Raw genomic sequence first — 21,943 nt, forward strand, 5'->3', positions numbered from 1 at the left:
ATAACCTTTAAAAATAAAGATTTTCTAGATCAAGTTATTAATCTATGCATCCAGTATCAGAAGACCATTAACTGACAGTGAATTGGGCAAACCTCTTCCGGTCTTTCCTTCCAATGTAAGAAAACTGGAGGGACATGTTTGGAAACATTTTAATAATCACTCAAGTTTGTTTCATTTTCTCCCTGCTTTAGTCACTACCAAGATATTAACAATTCTGAAAATAATTTTAGAGACTTGCAGTTTAAGGGATCCAAACCCAATGGCCTCAGCAATATGAAAGCCATTATCCCAAATGTCTGAAATAGTCACGGTAGTCTACTCCATTGTTGAGAACATTTTAATTTCCTGACAGTGTGCGAACAGAACTGTTTGGTGAAAGCTCCCATTTACTTGGATCTACGTTTGGAACACAGTGCGCCACTGCTTCACATGCAGTTTCACTGAGTCTTCACAACCCTGAAGCAAGCAGGAGCACCATCTTCTAGCTGAGTAAGTAGAATAAAAGTCTGGGAAATTGCTCGAACATACATCAGCACTTGGGTTTCCAAATATATGTATATGGTTTAGGTCTTTCTAGATCCACAGTCTGCACTCTTAAACAGGGTTATACACTGTTTATGGCTGGAAGGGGTAAAGTGGATGGGAACTCACAGAAGATCCTTTAATCTAGTTTTGTGATTAAAAGCAGTAAGGAGAGGTTGAGGAATCCACTTGTATTCCATGCAGGAAACTTAAAAGTCTGACAAGAAGAAAACTGAACAACTAAAAAGCAACTGTAAAAAAGTTAAAAAGAAGTTTTGGGTCATACTCAGGCAAAAAGACTAAGGCAGCTAACTTAATAAATGTATCAAGGGCATAACTATACAAGTAGAAAGTCATCATCCTCAATGAACCTGTGTTTCTGAGAACTGGCATTACATTTAGAGAAGCATTAAGAACATGGATTAGTACATAATGTTTAACAAAAATTGGTTTTTACGTGTATGTTGAAGGGAAAGTCACGTAACACATGTTTCCCCTTGGTCAGCAGTATCAAAATCATGAGACTTCTTCCTCCAAAACAGTTCAATAGATTTATGTTAAAGACAACATGTGTATTGAAAGTAGCAATTTTATTTGAGTTAAAATTATTTACAAAAACCCAAAGACATACTTCATGAAACTGGTACAAACTATTTTTTTCCTGCCGTTGGCTTTTGCTCCAAAGATCACAGCTGAGAAATACTGTATAAAATAAAAATAGGATTGGATTCAGAAAAGTACTCTACTGTTCTAATTTCCAATTGGTAGTATTTACAGAAATATTTACAATGGAAAAAAAGGTTACTTTAAAACTTTAATTTGCAAGTCAGCCTCAAGTACCCTAAAATGCAGAGTTCTCTGAGGGTTAAAAACACACAAATGCACTGCAGCTGGTGAGGTGATTTCTCCCCCACCACCCCCCACCAAAGTCTGCATCTCTATCAGTGCTTGACAATTAGTTATTATTTAAAAAACAAAACAAAACAAAAAAACTGTTAAACACTGAGGTAAATCAATTCTCAAATGATTACCAGTGTAACAGAAAAATGTAGTTCGCCCTGATTGTTCTCATCCAAACATTTTGTAATATTCTTTACCATCTGCCACAAGTCAGTTTTTACCAAAAATCTGTCCCTCTTCCCTAAATCCAATGATTAATAAATATCAATGCACTTTAAAATTATTAAACAAAATATATCTAACTAATTCAATTTTATGAATATCACTTATTGATATACTTTTAAAAGTTTGCTAAGCTAGCTTTTATACTCAGGGCAAATAAAACCTCAATCTTTCCCAAGTTACACTGGCATAACTATGCTGTTAAAAGGTGATGGGTGGGGGTTGGGTGGGTAGGAGGAAGAAAACAATTTGCCTGGAATCAGTTACTTCCTATAGATTTCCCAACAATCTGCATTATCAAAAATAGGAAGACAATAGAAGGCAGCCACTGCATTTAAAAAACATTACAGCTGGCACTGATACAAGAGCCCCGATTTGTCACTTTATACAAGGAAATAACAAAGTCTAAATGAGTAACAGTTAGACTTTAAGCTATTTTCCTCAATACACACCAAACTAATATTTTTTATGGCTTCAAGTTTTACAAATCCAATGAAGAAACATGATAGAACTACCTGAAAGGTATTTAAAAGTATTAATGAAAGAAATCTCTGGAAAGCCTGTATTCAGGCCCAATCAACAACAACAAAAAAGTTTAACCAGTGGACTGAATAATAATTAACACAAAGATTTGCAATGTTCTGAAATTAAATATATGTGTTTTGTGTGTTCCATGACTATTTTCCAAACACACTGTTCTATGAACTAAGAATCTGAATGAAAAAAAGGATCTTCTCTGAACCAGCAATTTAAGGCTTTGCGTTTATGCATTTGATCCTGTCACTCTATAAGAATATACACATTATCTGGAAACATGAATTCCACATTGGTGTTTTAGCTTCCTTACATGACTGAACATTAGAAAATATATCTAGAGAGTCCTCCCTCAAAACTTTATGCTTCAAGAGCCTCCTCTAGTATTAAGCTGAAACTACCCTGGGTTTGTCTATCTTGCTTCATCCTTTAAAACAGGGCATATCATCTTACATAATATTCCATCAAACTTGTCGGTTTTCTTGTGTCTACAGCTACGATTCATCATGGTATGATAATATGGTTATGGTCTCAAAAGTGAAAAAGAGTTCAACAACCCAAACCAAATCAAAAATAAAAAAATATACTATTAATCCCTTGTGTCTTTGGATTCCATCTAATTTTAAATATAGACAGTAGTTCAGGGAACAACAACGAAAAAAAATTCACAAAATTATTAAAAGCTTTATTTACGATTGGAATCATTCAACAAAAAAGCAAAAGCAAATGAGCCTGAAAAAGGAACTAAGCTGTTGTCTAGAATGTCCTCAAAACATTCGATACCTCAGTAGCTAAGCTGCCTTTGCACCTGGCTGGCATGACAACAGTGGCTCAACATACACAGCAGTTGCACTAACAGCAGCACAAATTCTCCCCTTAGAACTTGCCGAGAACAAGGGGAGAGTATAAACTCTGCCAAAGTTAAGTGTATTTAAATACTGCATGGAATTGTTAACAGCCTGAACCTTTTCCCTCATTTTTGATAGTTGCAGATTGATGTAGTAACTGTCATTTAGCAAATGCAGAATGCATGACGAAGAAATCAGGTGGCCTTAAAAATCCAAACATGAATGATACTGATGAATGTTCTTGGTATATCTTCAAGGACTTCTTTCATGACTTTTCTTTGTCTAAGAATAGCTCCAGCATTACCGAGCACCTGAAGCAAAGGTAAAGCAGCTAGCAATGTTCCAAGTATTCGATCACTCTAGAGATAGATTTCTGGCCTGTGGTTCCAACAGCACACTGAAGGAAGCGTGGAGAGGGGAAGAGGAAGTAACAGTTAATATTTAACAAGTATCAAATCAAAGCTTAAATTTTTTTAGCTTCACTAAACTGACCACTACAAATCAAAACACTAAGATTAAATGGTGGCTTTGATAATTGTTAATTATTATGGCCAAATATATTGCTCTTCTATTACCTTAAAACAATACATCACAAGAAAATCCCTTTTTGCTTCTAGTCATGAGGGCCATACAGGATTTTCATTTCTATGGTCATTAATGCATCATATTTATGACCACAGAAACTGCAACAGAAGCTACTTACAGTAAGATTCATGAAGCTCAGGAATTTTTTGAGCATCTCTGTCATTATTGAAAAATCCCCTTCTGGCAGATACTCTCGCACAGTGGTCACATTGATCTGAGAAAAGAGATCAAATATATACTGGTCAGGTGGCAGAAAACAGTGCACCCTACACTGTGTTGCTGGTTTTGGCACATACCTTCTTCCAAACTTCTACAAGGTCCTTGACCTCCTTGTTTAATATGCCATTGTCTTTTCCACCCTCCTAAACTCTGCTTTTGTGTGTGTGTATGTGTGCATTCCCTACTCCATCCCATGCTCAGAAAGGTAAAACTGGCAAAAGCTACACCTGTATCCATATTTACTTTTGTTAAGTATACAGAAAAATGCCTGAAAGAATAAAATGCACTGCTGAGTATATGTGTGTTGGGGTGGGAAGCAATGTCAAGAAAATAAGGGGGAAATTGAGAATGTACTCTGGTGCTTATGGAATAATAAAAATCCTCATGTTCCTATGTAGGCTGGGAATTAACCAGATCGTTCCAAAGATCATCTTGTTTCATGAGAGAATGTCAGCAATGCCAGCAGAGGACACTGCTATATACACACACATATATAAAACCAATCTGACTAAGCTACCCAAGCATCCCTCCTTCTCTTTTTTAAACATTTTTTGTCAATGTACTTTTGAAATGATAAAATAGTATGAATACAGTTTCAGAAAAGATCTAATAAATGTTACTAAGTAACCATATGCTAAATTATGCAACATCAGTCACTGGAGTGGTGAATGTTATAGGGCAATCCCAATGGAAACTACACAGCTAAAGAAAAGCTGGGTTTAAGAATGTCTTTAAACAATTCCAGGAAGACAGCATGACGGCAGGAAGAGCAGTAGCTTCAGTGGCTACAAAGGCCACTCAGAAGAGAACTGCATTGCTATGATACAAAATAAATGAACAGACCCGAGGTTTTGAGTGAAGCCCTCAATAATCAAACCCTTTTCTATCAATATTCTCTACAGAATCCAACATACTATGGCTGGGGCATGGGAAGGGGAGCCATATCATGTGTTTTTAAACAGAGAATAGCAGGTACAAAAAGAAAAAATAAGAGGGGCTCTTTCAGAAAAGCATAAAACTCAATCTCGGATTTGTGAGTTTGAGCCCCACACTGGATGTAGAGATTACTTAAATAAACTTAAAAAAATGAGAAATGGCATGGCTTATCTGGGAAATTTAGAAAATACCCAATGGGTATGACAGATTTAGAAAAAGCAGAAGCAGTTTTAAGTTTTACTTGTAGCAGTAAACAAAGTCATGATTCCCTAACTGATGGTAAACCAAGAAAGATTTGTAAAGAGTAGTGATCAGATGTACTCTTTGGGAAGTCAGCTGTGGTGGCAGTGTCCAAGATTTCAGGAATGGAGTCAAGAGAGCAGAAAAGACAAAGACCAGTGAGGAGACTGACCACTGCAATGCACCAGATGAATGTCATAAGGGCAATCCCGATGGAAACTATACAGCTTCCAAGATGCAATGGAAGATGACCCAATCCCCTGGGCTTCCATTAAGCAGCCTTTACAATGCAGTACAATGACCTGCTTTCTCATCTCTTCCATTTACACATTCTGCAAACCAATTTCCTTTACATTTTGTTTATCACCCAGTTTTTTTGGGGGGGGGCAGGTAATCATAATGACCCCCTACAAGGCAATAATGACACCTAGAGTTCTATGAATTCACAACATTGCCCAGAACTTAAGGACCTTATGATCTCTTTAGAAAAGAGAGATACCGATGAATAGGTACATGACATTCACATGACAAAAATGGCCAAAGATAAATCACATGTGCCAGTATCATAAGTTAATGTCTACACCTATTATTTAAAAAAGAACAACTGGGGCGCCTGGGTGGCTCAGTGGGTTAAGCCACTGCCTTCGGCTCAGGTCATGATCTTGGGGTCCTGGAATCGGGTCCCACATCGAGCTCTCTGCTCAGCAGGGAGCCTGCTTCCCCACCCCCTCTCTGCCTGCTTGTGATCTCTCTCTGTCAAATAAATAAATAAAATCTTTAAAAAAAAAAAAAAAAAAAAAAGAACACAACTGGGGCATCTGGGTGGCTCAGTGGGTTAAAGCCTCTGCCTTCGGCTCAGGTCATGATCCCAGGGTACTGGGATCGAGCCCCGCATCGGGCTCTCTGCTTGACAGGGAGCCTGCTTCCCTTCCTCTCTCTCTCCCTGCCTGCCTCTCTGCCTACTCATGATCTGTCAAATAAATAAATAAATCTTTAAAAAAAGAACACAACTGAAACTAGGGTGTGTGCAAAATAGAATACCTAAAAAGTCATTAAATAGTAAGCCCATTATTTTTTGGAGACGTGCGTCTCCCTCTTTCCCTTTGCTTGATGCATGTTTCTCATTTGCCCTTAAAATCTCTGACTTGAAGGAAATAAGGAAAAGGACTGAGCTGAAAAGATTTCAGGAACAGGGATAAAGATCCTGCAGGGCCTCCACAGCAATGATGAGAACTTTGGTCTTGTTCTTGAAAGCCATGGTGCCAACAAGGGTCACAGTGGAGCAGGCTACTATGCATTTAGATCAGAGCTTGGTTATAATATAAATATGGAAGAGACAGGGAATCAGGAAAAACAAAAACAAAAAACACAAAAGAGAAGCTAACCCTTTCACTACAGAATAGACTTCCATTCTTGCCTCCTGAATGCCCTTGGCTCCTAAGGAGAAGAACCTCCTTTTCATTTTAAAATCTGGCTCTTCCACTAGACCTTTCCCTTAAGAAGTCCTCCCAGTGACTGTCCCAACAGCCAAAACCCTCTGCTTCCGTGCTGACAACCCCACCAACTGGACACTAATACTACCAGTGAAATCATCATCATCTAAATCTTTAATAATCCTATTTTCCTTGCCAATAAGTCAAAAGTCACATGAGCCAATGCTGGCCAAGGTAAAGGGAACTCTACTTGGTACAGTGGGTGTGGAACGATCCCAGAGGGAAGAAAACACTGCTCTTAAAAAGAAACAGACATGAAGAGGCCGCCGCCTTCTGTTGGACATTACTTAACTAGAAGAGACATGCAGCCAGAGCAAGCATGGGGCCAGGAGGTGACCTACCACAAGACAGTAGGGTTTAAAGACAAAGAGCACATAATATCGCTGAGACTATACTTTTCCATCTTAAGCCAGCTGAGCATAGGTTTTATATTACGCTTTTACTTCAATGAAAGCCATGTAAATCAATTCATTCATCACTCAAAAACTTTCTCATTAAACTTTTGTTTTGGAATGTACCTTTAAAATCATGAAATTAAAAAAATAAGCAATTATAAAAAGGTTTACCAAATATTTGAAAGTTTTAACATGAGGGGGGAAAATACAGTAATATATAAGTTAATTAGGTGATGGTACAAAGTTGTCACAAGGATATCTTTTTAAGACACATAAAACAATACTGAACTATTACTTACTGGACTCTCCTGGCAGAGACACCCAAGAAGTAGTGCTGTGTATGAGGCCACAATGCAATCCTCCATGTGTTTGCCAGCATGCTGAAGGGCTGAGAAGATTTAAACACAAAACTGTATCAGTATATCACCAAAACCAAACAAAAACAACAACAAAAAACAATCCTACCCAGAACACCAACAATTCTGTTAGTTATCTTTTCTTCAGAACTCCTTAAACATTGATAGTGCTAGGAAAATGATATCCACACAAATTAACAAAGAATTACGCAAATGGAAGAGGGACCTTAATATAAGCACAAATACCATAAAACTCTTCGACAAAAATAAAGGACTAAATCTTTATGACCTCAGGTTAGGAAACCGCTTCTTAGTTAACACCCCAAAACCAAATGTGACAAACTCCGATAAACTGAACATCAAACTTAAAAATTTTGTTTCAAAAGACACCATCAAGAAAGTGAAAAGACGGGTAGGGTTATGGACATTGGGGAGGGTATGTGCTTTTGGGTAAATTGGAAGGGGAGGTGAACCATGAGAGACTATGGACTCTGAAAAACAAACTGAGGGGTTTGAAGTGGTGGAGGGGTGGGAGGTTGGGGTACCAGGTGGTGGGTATTATAGAGGGCACGGCTTGCATGGAGCACTGGGTGTGGTGAAAAAATAATAAATACTGTTTTTCTGAAAATAAATAAATTGAAAAAAAAAAAAAAGAAAGTGAAAAGACAACAGAGATATGTAAATGAGCAAAGAGCATGTGAAACCATGCTTGACACTATTTATTCAACAGGGAACTGCAAATCAAGTGACATATACCTTCACACCCACTAGGATGGCTAAAATAAAAAAGACGAATAACTATTTGTAAGGATTTGTAGAAACCAGAACCCTTATACATGGGTAGTAGGAATGTAAAATGAAGCTGGTATTTTGGAAAAGAGCATGGTAGTTCCTTAAAATATTAAACACTGAGTTAACAAATAATCCAGCACTTTCACCCAAGAGAAGTAAAAATATATGTTCATACAAAAACTTGTACATGAATGCTAGGCCACAGCAGCATCATTCCTAAGAGCCACAGGTGGACACAACCGAACATGCATCAACTGATAACTAGATAAAGTGTGGTACACATTTACAATGGAGTATTTGGCTATGAAAAGCATTTAAGTACTAATAACATGTTACAACATGACTGAACCTTGAAAAGATTAGGCTAAATGAAAGAAGCCAGTCATAAAAGGCTACATATTATTCCACTTACATGAAAAGTCCAGAAAAGGCAAATCTAGAGACAGAATTAGTGGTTGCCACTGGCTGGGGAGGGGAGAACAGAAGGTAATGGGTATAGGGATTCTTTGGGGGTGATGAAAATGTTCTGAAATTACAGAGTGCTGATGGGTTGCACAACCTTGTAAATGTATTGAGAACCACTCCATTATTCACTTTAAAAAGGTGAATTTTACCTTGTTACCTGCTGAACTATGGCCCCACTCCTTGCATATGTTGAGCTCCTAATCCCCAGTAGCTCAGGGTTCAACTACACTTGGATAGAGCGTTTAATTAAAGAGGTAGTTTAAATGAGGTCACTGGGGTGGAGGCCTACTCTGTCTGCCATCCTCATAACAGGAAATTAGAAAAAAGATATACAAAGAGGGAAGACTATCTAAAAAGATAGGCAAAAGATGGTCATCTATAATCCAAGCTTGGACAGTCAAGCCTGAGACCAACCCTGACATGCGGATCCTTCAGAACTGTGAGGAAACCCATCTGCTTTTTAAGCCACTCAGTCTACAGTACTTCATTACAGTAGTCCTCACAAGCTTACCCCAACAGAGCTGTTATTAAAAAAGACTGCTAAGAAACCAAAAATATTATGCCAAAGGAAACATGAACACTTAGAAGACGGAACAGCAATTTCTTACAATATCAGAACTAATGCCATTAGTGGAAAAGTGGGCATAAGAGAACAAGACTAGGCTCAGAAAAAGACATTTGCTGGGACTTGCTTCCTAGCTTGGTTGAGGCTAAACATTATTCAATCTTATAACCTGGGTGACAAATGACTATCCTGCAGTACTTGCATAAACAGTAAATCCAATACCAGTTGTTGACAAGAGATAATAAATGTAACATCTCCGTCAGTGTATTCCTTACTGTGCTTCCAAGCCACGACATACCATTTGAGAACTATTACCATAGTTTATGATAATAGATCTCAATTTATAAGTGAGGCTCATACAAGAATCAAAATTTCAAAACTGTAAAAACCTTTAGGAGTCCTACTGTTCAACCACTCTCTTTTCAGGTGATTAAAGAAAGGCCAGAGCAGGAAGAAAAGGCAGACCTTTCCTGCACTGCACATGTGCCTTCCTCACTGCTAGGAAGCCAGCAAAGAACTCTTATAATCACTGAAATACTAAAGCTTGCTACACTGAACTAGAGAGGCCATAAAATAATAGCAAGATTATGACAACACATGAATTAAAAATGTTTCAGAAGGAGAAAACAGGGGCGCCTGAGTGGCTCAGTGGTTTAAAGCCTCTGCCTTCGGCTCAGGTCATGATCCCAGGGTCCAGGGATCGAGCCCCACATCAGGCTCTCTGCTTGGCAGGGAGCTTGCTTCCCCCTCTCTCTCTGCCTGCCTCTCTACCTACTTGTGACCTCTGTCCGTCAAATAAATAAAATTTAAAAAAAAAAAAAGGAGAAAACATTCTGAATTTGAATACACGATTTAAAATAAATGTACCTTTATTGAGGTCAAGTTCATCCTCCTCCTCCTCCTTCTTATGTTTCTCTTCCGTACCATCAGTCTTTTCAGTTGATACCCACTGTATTTCTCCACTTGTCTCTTGCCACTCTCCACTCTTATCATGCTGAGTGGTGGGAGCATCTTTGATCAATTCGTCTGTTTTACTTTCTGCCAACTGGGCTGCTCGTTCTCGCTCAAGGAATAGCTGATAAAAATTATTTTTGAAGGTCATTAAAAGAACATCAAGCAACATGTATGCACCCAAATATAAAGTTATGTTTGCTTTTAAGATCACTAACCCTAAAAAGCATGCGGTCTGGTTAAAAGGAGTAAGTTAGGGGCGCCTGGGTGGCTCAGTGGTTTAAGCCTCTGCCTTAGGCTCGGGTCGTGGTTTCAGGGTCCTGGGATCGAGCCCCAGATCGGGCTCTCTGCTCAGTGGGTAGCCTGCTTCCCTGTCTCTCTCTGCTTGCTTGTGCTCTCTCTCTCTTTGTCAAATAAATAAATAAAATCTTTTTAAAAAAATAAAAATTAAAAATATAAAAGGGTAGGTTAATAATAGGAACTTTTGCTCTACAACTGAAGGCAAAAAGGAAAGTATAAATGCTACTGGGATTCAATCAAGTAAACTAAATATATCTACTAATGATACAGGCATTGTTTGTAAGAATGCAAATCTCAACACCTGCCCTTAAATTGCATAATAATGACAGGATAATTCAAGCAAAAAATACCAACTTGATGTACAGCAAATTTCTTAAGCCTGAGCAAACTGAATAAATTAAGAAAGGAAGGACACTAAATAAAACTAATACTGGGGAAAGCAACATGGCCTCTTCAGAAAGAAATGTAAAGAGATAAACAAGGGGGACTCAGTAGGTTTAAAGTCTGCCTTCAGCATGGGTCATGACCCCAGGTCCTGGGATCAAGTCCCACACCAGGCTCCTTGCTCAGCAGGGAACCTGGTTCTCCCCCTGGGTGCCACTCACTCCCCCTGCCTGTGTGTGAGTGCTCTCTCTCTGACAAATAAAAGCTTAATAAAAAAAAGATTTTGTGTCTCCCTCTGCCCCTCCCCACCATCTGCCCTGCGGGCTTAGCTTACTTGTTTGCTCTCTCATAGTTAGATATTTAAAAGAAAAATAAATAAAGAGATAAACAAGCACCAGTAAAAATAAAAAGTAAAAGGTCTCAAGAGGACTCAGAACTGGACTTCAACTAATATTATTAACAATGGAAGTACACAATGAAAACTAAGTTAAAAGGCAACCACTGAATTCCTTGCTTTCATGTACTTTATTTTCCTTGTGTTGGTACAGAGATGAATGTATGGAAAGCATTTACTTGTATGATTTGGGAAAAACTCCAAGTTACTAAAAACTACCACCAGCAAAGCAAATGCCAAGTAGATCTCAAAAATTTGCTGGGTATAGAGAACAGTGGTATATAAACTGTAATACCCCTAAAAAAATAAAATTTGAATTTTATATAAAAGTGGTATTAAAATTTCTTAAAATTTAGGGATCTCCAAAACCCCTCTGGAGAATCTATGAGGTCAAAATCAGATCTATAATACTACTGCCTTCTTTCATTCTCTCTTAAGTGTACAGTGTTTTCCAGGATCTACATACTATATGATAGTGTTATTGCTCTGATGGCTAATGGAAGGAATGTCTTTATCATTTTCTCAGTTTTTATTTCAAATTCAGTAAATATCAATAGATCAAACACACATAAACAAAAATTCTCTGAAGTCCCCAGTAATTTTTAATACTGTAAAAGAACTCCTGAGATCAAAATATTTGAGAAGAGAATGATGGGGTCCTAGTTATGAATCAGAAAAAGATCAAGTTGTTGTGGATTATCTTCTTTCAGGTATTATTAGTTTCAAAAAGGCCAAAAGGATTAACAGGGTAGCAAAGGTTTCAGAAACAATGAAGTAGACAGTTCATTACCAATTCTGAACATATGCAAATTGTCATTTAAAGCCAAGAAATAACAAAGGTACTTAGGAACCTATTAGATTGGCAAAAAAGGTTAAAAACTGCAATGCCCACCATAAGAAACAAAAACTCACTTGCAGCTTTTTGGGAGAAGTGTAAACTGAAGAAAGAGACTATGTTTAGTGGCTGGGATCAGGTGTATTGGGGACATCAATTTTTACTTTTATTTTTTTAAAGTTTATTTATTTAATTTCTACACTCAATGTGGGGCTTAAGCTTATAACTCTAAGACAGAGAGCCACATGTCCTCCAACTGAGCCAGCCAGGCACCCCACAGAAGTAGCAATTTAAAAAAAATTTTTTAAAGATTTTTATTTTGTCAGAGACAGCACACACAAGCAGAGGAACAGGAAGGCAAGGGGAGAAGCAGGTTGCCCTCTGAGGAAGGAGCCCAATCGCAGACTCTATCCCAGGACCCTGGGATCATGACCTGAACTAAAGGGAGATGCTAAATCGACTGAGCCACCTAGGATTCCCTCAATTTTTATTTTTTAAGTTACTTTTTTTAGTGTTTAATAATTTATCAGTTTCTTACAACATCTGAGACATCAAGTTTTAAATACATATTGATACAATTCTTTTTCTTAAAAGATTTTATTCATGTATTTGAGAGAAAGCTCAAGGTCAGGGGGTGGGCAGAGGAAGAGGGAGAAGCAGGCTCCCCACTGAATAGGGAGCCCAAAGCTGGGGTCCATCCCAGGACTCCAGGATCATGACCTGAGCCAAAGGCAGATACTTAACTGACTAAACCACACAGGCGCGCCCCCCCCCGACACAATTTTTTTTTTCTTTAAATTCAAGAGAGAGAGAGAGATCACAAGTAGGCAGAGAGGCAGGCAAAGAGAGAGGAGGAAGCAGGCTCCCTGCTGTGCAGAGAGCCCGATGTGGGGCTCCATCCCAGGACCCTGAGATCAAGACCTGAGCCGAAGGCAGAAGCTTAACCCACTGAGTCACCCAGGTGACTGACATAATTCTTAAGCCAGGAAATTACTCTACAGACATACTTTGAAAAGTATTCCCTCACCCGGGAAAGGGGAAAGTTATGGCCCAATATTTAGGAACACAAAGTAGTAGGCACAGATCAGACCAAAAAGTAAATGCTTGAAGGACCTGAACTGGGCTGGGTCTTCATTCCTAACTTGTTATTAAAAATCTTCTGAGGGGCACCTGGGTGGCTCAGTCGTTAAACATCTGCCTTTGGCTCAGGTCATGATATTGGGGTGCTAAGATCGAGTCCCACATCAGGCTCCCTGCTCAGCAGGAAGCCTGCTTCTCCCTTTCCCACTCCCCTCCCTTCTGTTCCCTCTCTCGATGGCTGTTAGTAAAATCTTAAAAAAAAAAAAAAATCTTTTGGGGTGCCTGGGTGGCTCAGTGGGTTAAAGCCTCTACCTTTGGCTCAGGTCATGATCCCAGGGTCCTGGGATCAAGCCCCACATAGGGCTCTCTGCCCTGTGGGGAACCTGCTTCCTCCTCTCTGCCTACTTGTGATCGCTGTCAAATAAATAAATAAAACCTTAAAAAAAAAAAAAAATCTTTTGATTCATCAACAAATACGCTTTGTTTCTGCTTTTCACTAATAATGCCTAAGGAGTGATTATTATTACAGTTGAACTGTCATTGGAATAAAGTAAGGAAGGGTATAAATTCTAACCCAGTGTGCCTCTCAGTGAACTGTAAGGGTGAGAGAGAGAGAGACAGACAGACAGACACACACACACACACACATACACACACACAGGGAGGAGGGAGGGAGAAGCAGGGAAAGGTGCAACTGATGAACAAGTTGGACAATCCACAAATTGAAGGTGTTCGCTTGTTTTAAGTTGTTACTTACCTGCACTAAAGCCTGAACGGCATGAATTTGTCCAGCTATCCTTAAACTATCATCTCCTTCTCCACTACAGAAGGAAGAATCAAAAGAACATGATGTTTCCATGTTGACAAGACAGTGCCGATTCCGAGCACTGTATTCCACTAGATTTATCAGTAGACCTAAGCCCTACAAAAATTAAAATATGCATATTACCACAGGTGAGAATTAAAAGCACATCAACATAATATATGTAACTTCCGCTGACAGCTAGAAACTTAATGTTCTACCACCCACTAAATGGTTAAAAACCAGTATGTAAGATAATGGTCTTCCCAATGATTTCACCGCTTCTTAAAAATCATTACTTTAGTCCTTATACTTTTAATTTTTGCACAGAACCCTTCATAGCTTTCTTTTGCACATTAAGGTGTGTTCACAAGGAATCCAGTGAAAACCACAATATATCAAATAGTTGGTTCTTAAACCCCAAACTAAGAAGTTTATCAACTCAATAGATCAAATACTGCTTTCTGAAACCATCACTCCAACTCACCAGCACTCGAATATCAAATCTCTGCTCCTGAGGTAGGTACTTTGGAACCTGAAGCACACAGTTCATTGCTGTGCCAATCAAGCCATCCTGTTCTCCTGTTTTGGTGCTGCCCCACTCTGAAGTAAGAAATGTTAACAATGTGAAAATTGTTACTGATTCTTCTATGTGATACTAATAAACAATATTCATTAACATAGAACTTAAAGGTTAGAAACATGTAGCTACTTCTTTTTAAAATTTTTTTTAAAAAAGATTTTATTTATTTATTTGACAGAAATCATAAGGAGGCATAAAGGCAGGCAGAGAGTGAGGGAAGCAGGCTCCCCGCCCAGCAGGGAGTCTGATGTGGGGCTCAATCCCAGGACCGAGATCATGACCAAGCCAAAGGGAGAGACTTAACCCACTGAGCCACCCAGATGCCCCAGAACTTTTTATTTATTTGAGAGAGAGAGAGAGAGAGAATACAATTGGGCAGAGCAGCAGGCAGAGGAGACGGAGAAGCAGGCTCCCCATGGAGCAGGGAGCCTGATGCGGGGCTTGATCCCAGGACCCAGGGATCATGATCTGAGCAGGAGGCAGCTGCCCAACCAACTGGGCTCCTGGGTGCCTCCGTATAGCTACCAGGCTGGTCCTAAAAATATTAACCCTCAAAGTAGTTACATCTATACATGAGTAAGTGAATTATACGATGGCAATTTAAAAAATCACTACATTAAGAAACAAGGGGAATAACTTGTTTTTACATGTAATATATAAGCTTTCAGTGAGAATACATGTAGAAAATTAAATTACTTACCATTATCATTAGTTAAATTGAGCAACACCCCAATGATGGCCCTCATGCAGTCTTCTACTGCTTTGCCCACATGGTTGGTTACATTCTGGTGAGGCAGAGGCTTACTGTCAGGTAAGCATATACTGTTCTCAGCACGGTTATACTGCTGAATCAATCCTTCACAATGCTGTAATGCTCTTAAGAGAAAACAAAATATAGACTATTATGCTTAACAAAATTAGTCATACTAAGAATTTCTATTTACTTGGACCTTAACATTTTAAATCTCTCATAAATGCTGCAAAGTTAATTCCTCTTTCTACTCCAGAAGCTATAATGTATAAACTATTTAGTCATATACCAAATGTGTCTAATAACACACTAAGTGCTAAATTTTGTTTTGAGAAAACTTGATAATTTTAATTTTTCTAAGAAAGTTAAAATTATAAACTCACTGCAGAAGTTTACATCTGTACTACTTAAAGTTGTTGCCATTTTACCAATCTGTCCAACAAAACAGACCTACCACCATCCCTCCCCACACAAGATAAAACCTGTAAGAACTAACACTGCACATTTCTGAATCTCATTCAGATGTTTTTCATTTAAGATGCAAGCTCTTAGCAGTACAGTGTATTATTTATGTTAATAATGCATAATAAATAACCATAAATAGATGGTATTAAATACTTCATCAACATTAGAGCTAATCCTGTTTTTTAACATGAGTTCATTTAACTGACATGTCTCCTGGCAGCCACATAGGGTATCAGCTACATCCCAAGGATTCTCAAGCTGCTATCCAAAATAACAAGGAAATGTAATCCTTAAGTGACTCTAGTATTTCTGAAGCCTCTCTTTAAATCACCAGATCCATTAATTTAAAAAAGTCTATTAGACATGAAGCTGACTCAGTCAGTTGATTCCTTATGTACTATATACACCATACAAATCCCTTAAAGAAAACTGCACTATATCTAATGCCTCTCTAGCCTCTCCTTAAAATGTACCATATGGTTAGGAAGGTGTTTCTCATGTCTAATATAAAATAACTTGGTGTTTAGATGTTTGAAGATGTTAGCCAGAACTACCATGCTGTTATTGTTAACTGCCTTTAGTAGTAATGAACTAAATCACAGTCTGAGTTGGTAAATGAGGGGAGAATAACAGGGGTGTATCATTTTAATCTTTCAATATGCTCTCTTTGCATTTATCAGGGTCCTACTGAAAGGTTCAAAGGGCCAAAGGAGTGATATTTCACAAACATCCAATTATGACCTCCACTGCCACTTCTAAAACATCTGAGATGAAAGAGATGAAAACTGTCGTATTAAATACCTCCTTTTGTTTCTTGTTTTAAGATTTTGTTTATTTGACAGAAAAACAAGCAGGGAGAGCAGGTGGCAGAGAGAGAGGGAGAAGCAGGCTCCTACTGAGCAGAGAGCCCGATGTGGGGCTTGATCCCAGGACCCTGAGATCATGACATGAGCCAAAGGCAGATGCTCATCCGACTGAGCCACCCAGGCACCCCTACCTCCTTCTGGAAGACACCTGTCAGGGGTCATAAAGTATATAAGAGACATTTTAAAAGAAATAAACTGATTTAACTTGCAAATTCTTGGTAAGGGAGGATAAAACTCTGGTATCAAACAACTAGAATACATGACTTAAGGGCACTAACTGTGATAGAAAATTTACAAATATAAGGCAAAAAAGGAGAGGGGAAACATACAGATCTATTGGAAACTAAAGACTACCAGAAATTTGAGACTATTGGAAACCTGAATGCTGACTGGGCATATAATATTAAGCAATCAATAATTTATAAGGTATGAAAATAGTATTGTGGTCACATCTTTAAAACAGTCCTCTTTTGGGGCACCTGGGTGGCTCAGTGGGTTAAGCCTCTGCCTTTGGCGCAGGTCATAATCTCAGGGTCCTGGGATCGAGCCCTGCACTGGGCTCTCTGCTCAGCAGGGAGCTTGCTTCCCCCCCACCCCCTCTGCCTGCCTCTCTGCCTACTTGTTATCTCTCTGTCAAATAAATAAGTAAAATCTTTAAAATAAAATAAAGAGTCTTCTTTTTAAGAGATTATATATATTCAAGTACTTAATAAATTATATAAAATCTGTAATTTGCTTCAAAATAATATAGAAAGGTTATGAACAGGGTTACAGATGGAAACAGACTGGCCATGGGTGGTGATTATTCAAGATGAATGGCCTGTACATCAGGATTTATCTTACTGTTTTGTCTATGTTTGAAATGTACCAAAATAAGAGATTAAAAAAACAGATGAAGTTGAGTCAGGCTACACTGGCCTTCTGATATTGTTCCAAGGACTTTGGATACACATTCAAAGACAATAAGAAATCAGAGATTTGGCATTTGGGATTATTTTTAAAAAGTTAAGCCACTGTGGTATTGTGTTGGATAGGCTGGAAGCCAGAGAACTAGGGCAGAAATATCAAGAACTAGGATGGAGATACCAGGAAGAACCTGTTGTACTAAGTTCGAGCCAAGATTGGAGACAGAACTGGAAATTTTACATGAACTAAGGTGATAGCATTAGCCTGATGTCATGCAAACTGGGCAGCGAGAGTGAAATAGGGGGACCTGCATGGAGATCTGGAAAAATAGGTATGAAGGACAGAAGAGGGTTAGTTTAGAAAAGGTCATTTACAATAAAAATAAGGATTAACACTTAGTTCTTACTAGGCTAAGAACTGTTTAGGCCTTTACATATATAAATACCTTAACAGGTACTTTACACAATATATGAGACATTTAAACATCATTTAAAATATTTTAAAATATGTAAAATTACACATACACATAATATTTAACAAACATATCTTTAAAAATTTCATAAATAATTTAACACATATTAGCATTTATATCTCTTTACTGTGACAACAACCTCAGGTAGGTAAATCTAATTATTACCCTCTTCTGAAGAACTTGTAGCAAGTGAATGACTTGCCCTAGGTGACAGGGCTGGAGTCATGAAGGTGGGATCCACATTTACTCATTCTGGCTCCAGAATGTATACTCCTAACTCTTGTACTATACAAAACTAGTACTAGTACTATACTAGTTCCCAGAACTTGACAGAAGTATTTTATGAAAGAAGGTGAAGCAATCATATTTCCTTTATGGTCAACTCAAATGCTTTAATATCATGATATATGTTTTTTAAAAAATTATTCATTTTAGAAAGCCGAGAGAGCAAGCACACAGCAGGAGGAGCAGCAAAGGGAGAGAGAGAGAAAAATCTCAAACAGACATCCTGCTGAGTGTGGAGCCCAACAATGGGCCTTGATCTCATGACCCTGACCAGAAACTCAGAGTTAGATACTTGATCAACCCCAATTAACAGCATGATTATTTAAGTAAAACTTACTTAGCCGAAGAAACAATGAGTTGTGAATCTTTATATGCTATCAAGTAGCTTTGATTCTCTGGATTATGCACTGTTACCTAAAAGGGAAAAATTTAAAATAATTGTGGCATCCATAATTTTCATTCATTCACATACAATATATATTCTTTGTACTATTAAAGACAAAGAATGAAAGAATCAGCCCTTGTCATCTAAGGGAATAACCAACATGTTCCAGATTTAAAATACGAGAGCTATACCTTTATTTACAAAATCAAAAAACACTGTTAAAATTGCTTGCTCTTAAGTAACACATTCTGTACTACACATTCATGATCATGAATTACCAATCACTCTGAATGTCAGAAAAGAGCAGTTTCTAACTTAGAAACTAATGAAGTCCTAAGTGGATTCATTTAGAATAAAGAAATGGTATCTGTTTAATCTAAGGCGCTTGAAGCACTCTAAAAGCTAGAAAGAACAATTTTCAATTTTGTCTTTTCAGGAACTTTTAATTCTCACTAGGTTATTTTACCAAAGATGTTTCAAAAAGTACGTCACTAATCCAGTCTGGTCAATACACAATCTATTCATTCTGAAACATACTGGCAGCGTAACTTGTAACCCTACACTGAACTCTGTTAAATCATTCATAAAAGTCAAATTAACAAATATACTTATAGCACACACAGTTCAAGAGTATCATTCCTCAAAGCCAAATATTATCATAAGCTGTGATTATAAACCATGTGACCCAAATAGCTAAATCAAGGAAATCCTTACTAATTAAAAAACAAAACCTGACAGCTCTTAACTATCATTTCCCACAAACAAGTTAATATATTTAAGAATTCCACATTAAGGAAAGAACAATAACCTTTTGAAATAAAAACAAACTTGACATGCAAGGTTTCCCAAAGAGTGCCGAAACACATAAACCAAACTAATTATTTAACTTGTTCATTAACACTGGCTGCTTAATTGGTGTAACAATTTCAATGTGGATTAACAAAAGTAAAATTTTGGGGATATTTAATGTAAAATATGATAGTCTCCCACACACAATCATAATTAAATTAAACAACTTTCCCAACATAGTTGTCCATACTTACACTTTCTAAAACTCGTAAACATCTCTCTGCTCCCCATAATGAGGCTACCAGTTTCTCTTCATCTTCGTCTCTACTTAAATGATCCACACATTCTTTCACTAGGAGAAACGAAATGGATATAAAATTAGCAGGTCTCATCACCTCAATATCTATCCCCTTAGCTAACACTAAAAGCCATCTGTTCACATATGAAGTATGCTGGAACCTCTCTGAACATTATTTATTCTAAGTTTTATAAAACTCTGTGATGTTGAAATACATGAGCCTTTTATTAAAATTATTTCCATAATTCTCCAATATCAAAGTGCTAATGGCCTTTCCTTTAAAAGTTCAAGATTTACAAGATGCTCCTAAAGAAGATTTTTTAAATTGATGCAGTAATTTTTTGAAGTACATACACAGAATATTTTCTTCAGGTTAAAATTTTAGTATATGTGCTGCCGAAGCGAGCACTCTTCAGGTTAAAATTAACACATTAAAAAATTATACGTGTTTATGTCATACCTTTATCTACAATATGATCCAGACCACCCAAAAGCCGGAGTTCTTCTTTAAACCAATCTCCTGCTCGTTTAGAAGTAAGGGACAGCAAGGTCTCCATAGCTAAATGCCCAGTCTAAAAATGAGAGGCATCATTAATAAATACTGACTCTCAACAAAAATCCTGAGGCAACACTTCTAAGAGACTGTTTTTTGGAAAAGTTCACTGCATGCTACCAGCCCAGAGTATACTTTATAATATAATATAGCTTTTATAAGTAAAACTGAACTAATGTCTATCAAAATAGTTTTTAAGTTAAATACTTTTAACCACCAGCTTGTTTTCACACTGAAAATCCTTATTAAAAGTAGTCTACCATTTGTCAATTCAATAAAATAAATGGTGGTACTGTTATGTCTTTGGTACAGAGGCACAGATAGGACTGCTAAATCAAAGTGCATATATATGAACTATAAATCACTATACTAGATTAACTCACCACAAAGTCTGTAACACTTAATTATAGGAGTAAAGTTTGTACATACCAGTGGCCCTGAATCCTTAAAAGCACTAGTTATCACTTTACATTTTTGCCAAATGGTTAAAAAAAAAAAAAAGATATTGCTTTGGTTTGAGTTTTTCAAACTACAGGAAACTTGTACATTTTTTCCCACATATTTATAAGCTAACTGTATTTCTCCAAAAGTGAGTCCCCCGTCCATTACTCTTTACTTTCCTTGCAAAGTTCCTTGTTTTTCTTATTATTCCATGTATTCCTTACCTATTCTGAATAAAAATCCTGTTACTTTCAGGGTTTCAGATTCACCAGTCTTAAACTTTGTATGCAGGGTTGGCAACTTGGATATACATCATGTGGCTATCATGACAAAATTATATATAAATAATGATTGAGGGGACCATCACTAGAAGCAGCACAGAGCAGTAAAGCTCAAAGTTACAACTGGACTGGAGTTTTTCTTTCTCTTGATTTGCCTTTAATCATTATTTTTCTCTCTTACTGTTTCCTTTTAAAAGCATGGGACACCCACCAACAAAGAATAGTCTGGTTCCTGCTGCAATAAGGAATATCAGCCTAACAAAATTAGAAGGCTGATAAGACCTGGTTTTCTTTCCAAAGCTTTTTTCCTTTCAAAGATACAAGTTTACATTAAGTCCTCCTGGCCTATCTAGAACTGAAGAAAGATACCGAGAAGTGAGAAAAAACAGAGCTTACCAGCAAAAATCTTATATTATAGATTTAGAAGAGATCTAGACTATGTTAGTCTATTACACACACACAAACATACACACACACACACAAAAGTGACAAATAAAGAACTAGAAATTATCACTACAGAAAGATTCCATTTTGCCCAATTCTTATTCTAAATCCCTGAAAAAGTAATTTAATAAGATCAATTCAGGTATATTAGCTCAAGACTCACTGTAGTAATAAAACTGAAGCCTAATGAGGCTTTCTTTGTTAAAGAAGAAAGGGGACAGTAATTTGAAATTAATATAGCAAAAAATCTTAAGTTTGTATGCTAAAAAGGGATTTTAATTTGTCTTCTGTCAGCATAAAAAGGGCTGTCTGATGTTTTAGGCTATATTCATAAAGCCTACTCATAAGCTAGCAATTAAATATAGCCTACAATTCAAACATTTTATATGAAAACTGGAATAGTTCTCCAAGAGTTAAAGCACAAATCATTAATCAGAATACTAATGAGCAACTGTTAACTGTTAACTCTGAATTATAGATGAAAACACTATAATATTTTAAATTATCTTCCCATGGCACATCAGGAATAACAATGTATTTCAAGGAAGAAGTAATTAATAAAAATCCAAAACTGATGTGTAGAGGGACAATCACTGTACAAAACAA

General features: G+C 37.4%; 1 protein-coding gene across 2 annotated transcripts in view; it reads right to left on the minus strand.

The window, feature by feature from the left end:
• Window positions 1-1,093: 1,093 nt before the first annotated feature.
• Window positions 1,094-21,943, minus strand: part of WAPL (WAPL cohesin release factor) — an 85,868-nt gene continuing 65,018 nt past the window's right edge. For both annotated transcript variants that reach the window (XM_044239975.1, XM_044239974.1), the window contains exons 10-19: window positions 20,079-20,190; window positions 19,575-19,672; window positions 18,484-18,560; window positions 15,102-15,277; window positions 14,306-14,421; window positions 13,774-13,938; window positions 9,940-10,147; window positions 7,194-7,282; window positions 3,730-3,825; window positions 1,094-3,423 (exon numbers count right to left, since the gene is read on the minus strand). In XM_044239975.1, the coding sequence (XP_044095910.1) occupies window positions 3,358-3,423; window positions 3,730-3,825; window positions 7,194-7,282; window positions 9,940-10,147; window positions 13,774-13,938; window positions 14,306-14,421; window positions 15,102-15,277; window positions 18,484-18,560; window positions 19,575-19,672; window positions 20,079-20,190 (1,203 nt within the window). In that variant the 3' untranslated portion in view covers window positions 1,094-3,357. The remainder of the gene's footprint in view (window positions 3,424-3,729; window positions 3,826-7,193; window positions 7,283-9,939; window positions 10,148-13,773; window positions 13,939-14,305; window positions 14,422-15,101; window positions 15,278-18,483; window positions 18,561-19,574; window positions 19,673-20,078; window positions 20,191-21,943) is intronic.

The sequence above is a fragment of the Neovison vison genome, chromosome 2 (assembly GCF_020171115.1).
Source record: "Neovison vison isolate M4711 chromosome 2, ASM_NN_V1, whole genome shotgun sequence".
Classification (NCBI taxonomy): domain Eukaryota; kingdom Metazoa; phylum Chordata; class Mammalia; order Carnivora; family Mustelidae; genus Neogale; species Neogale vison.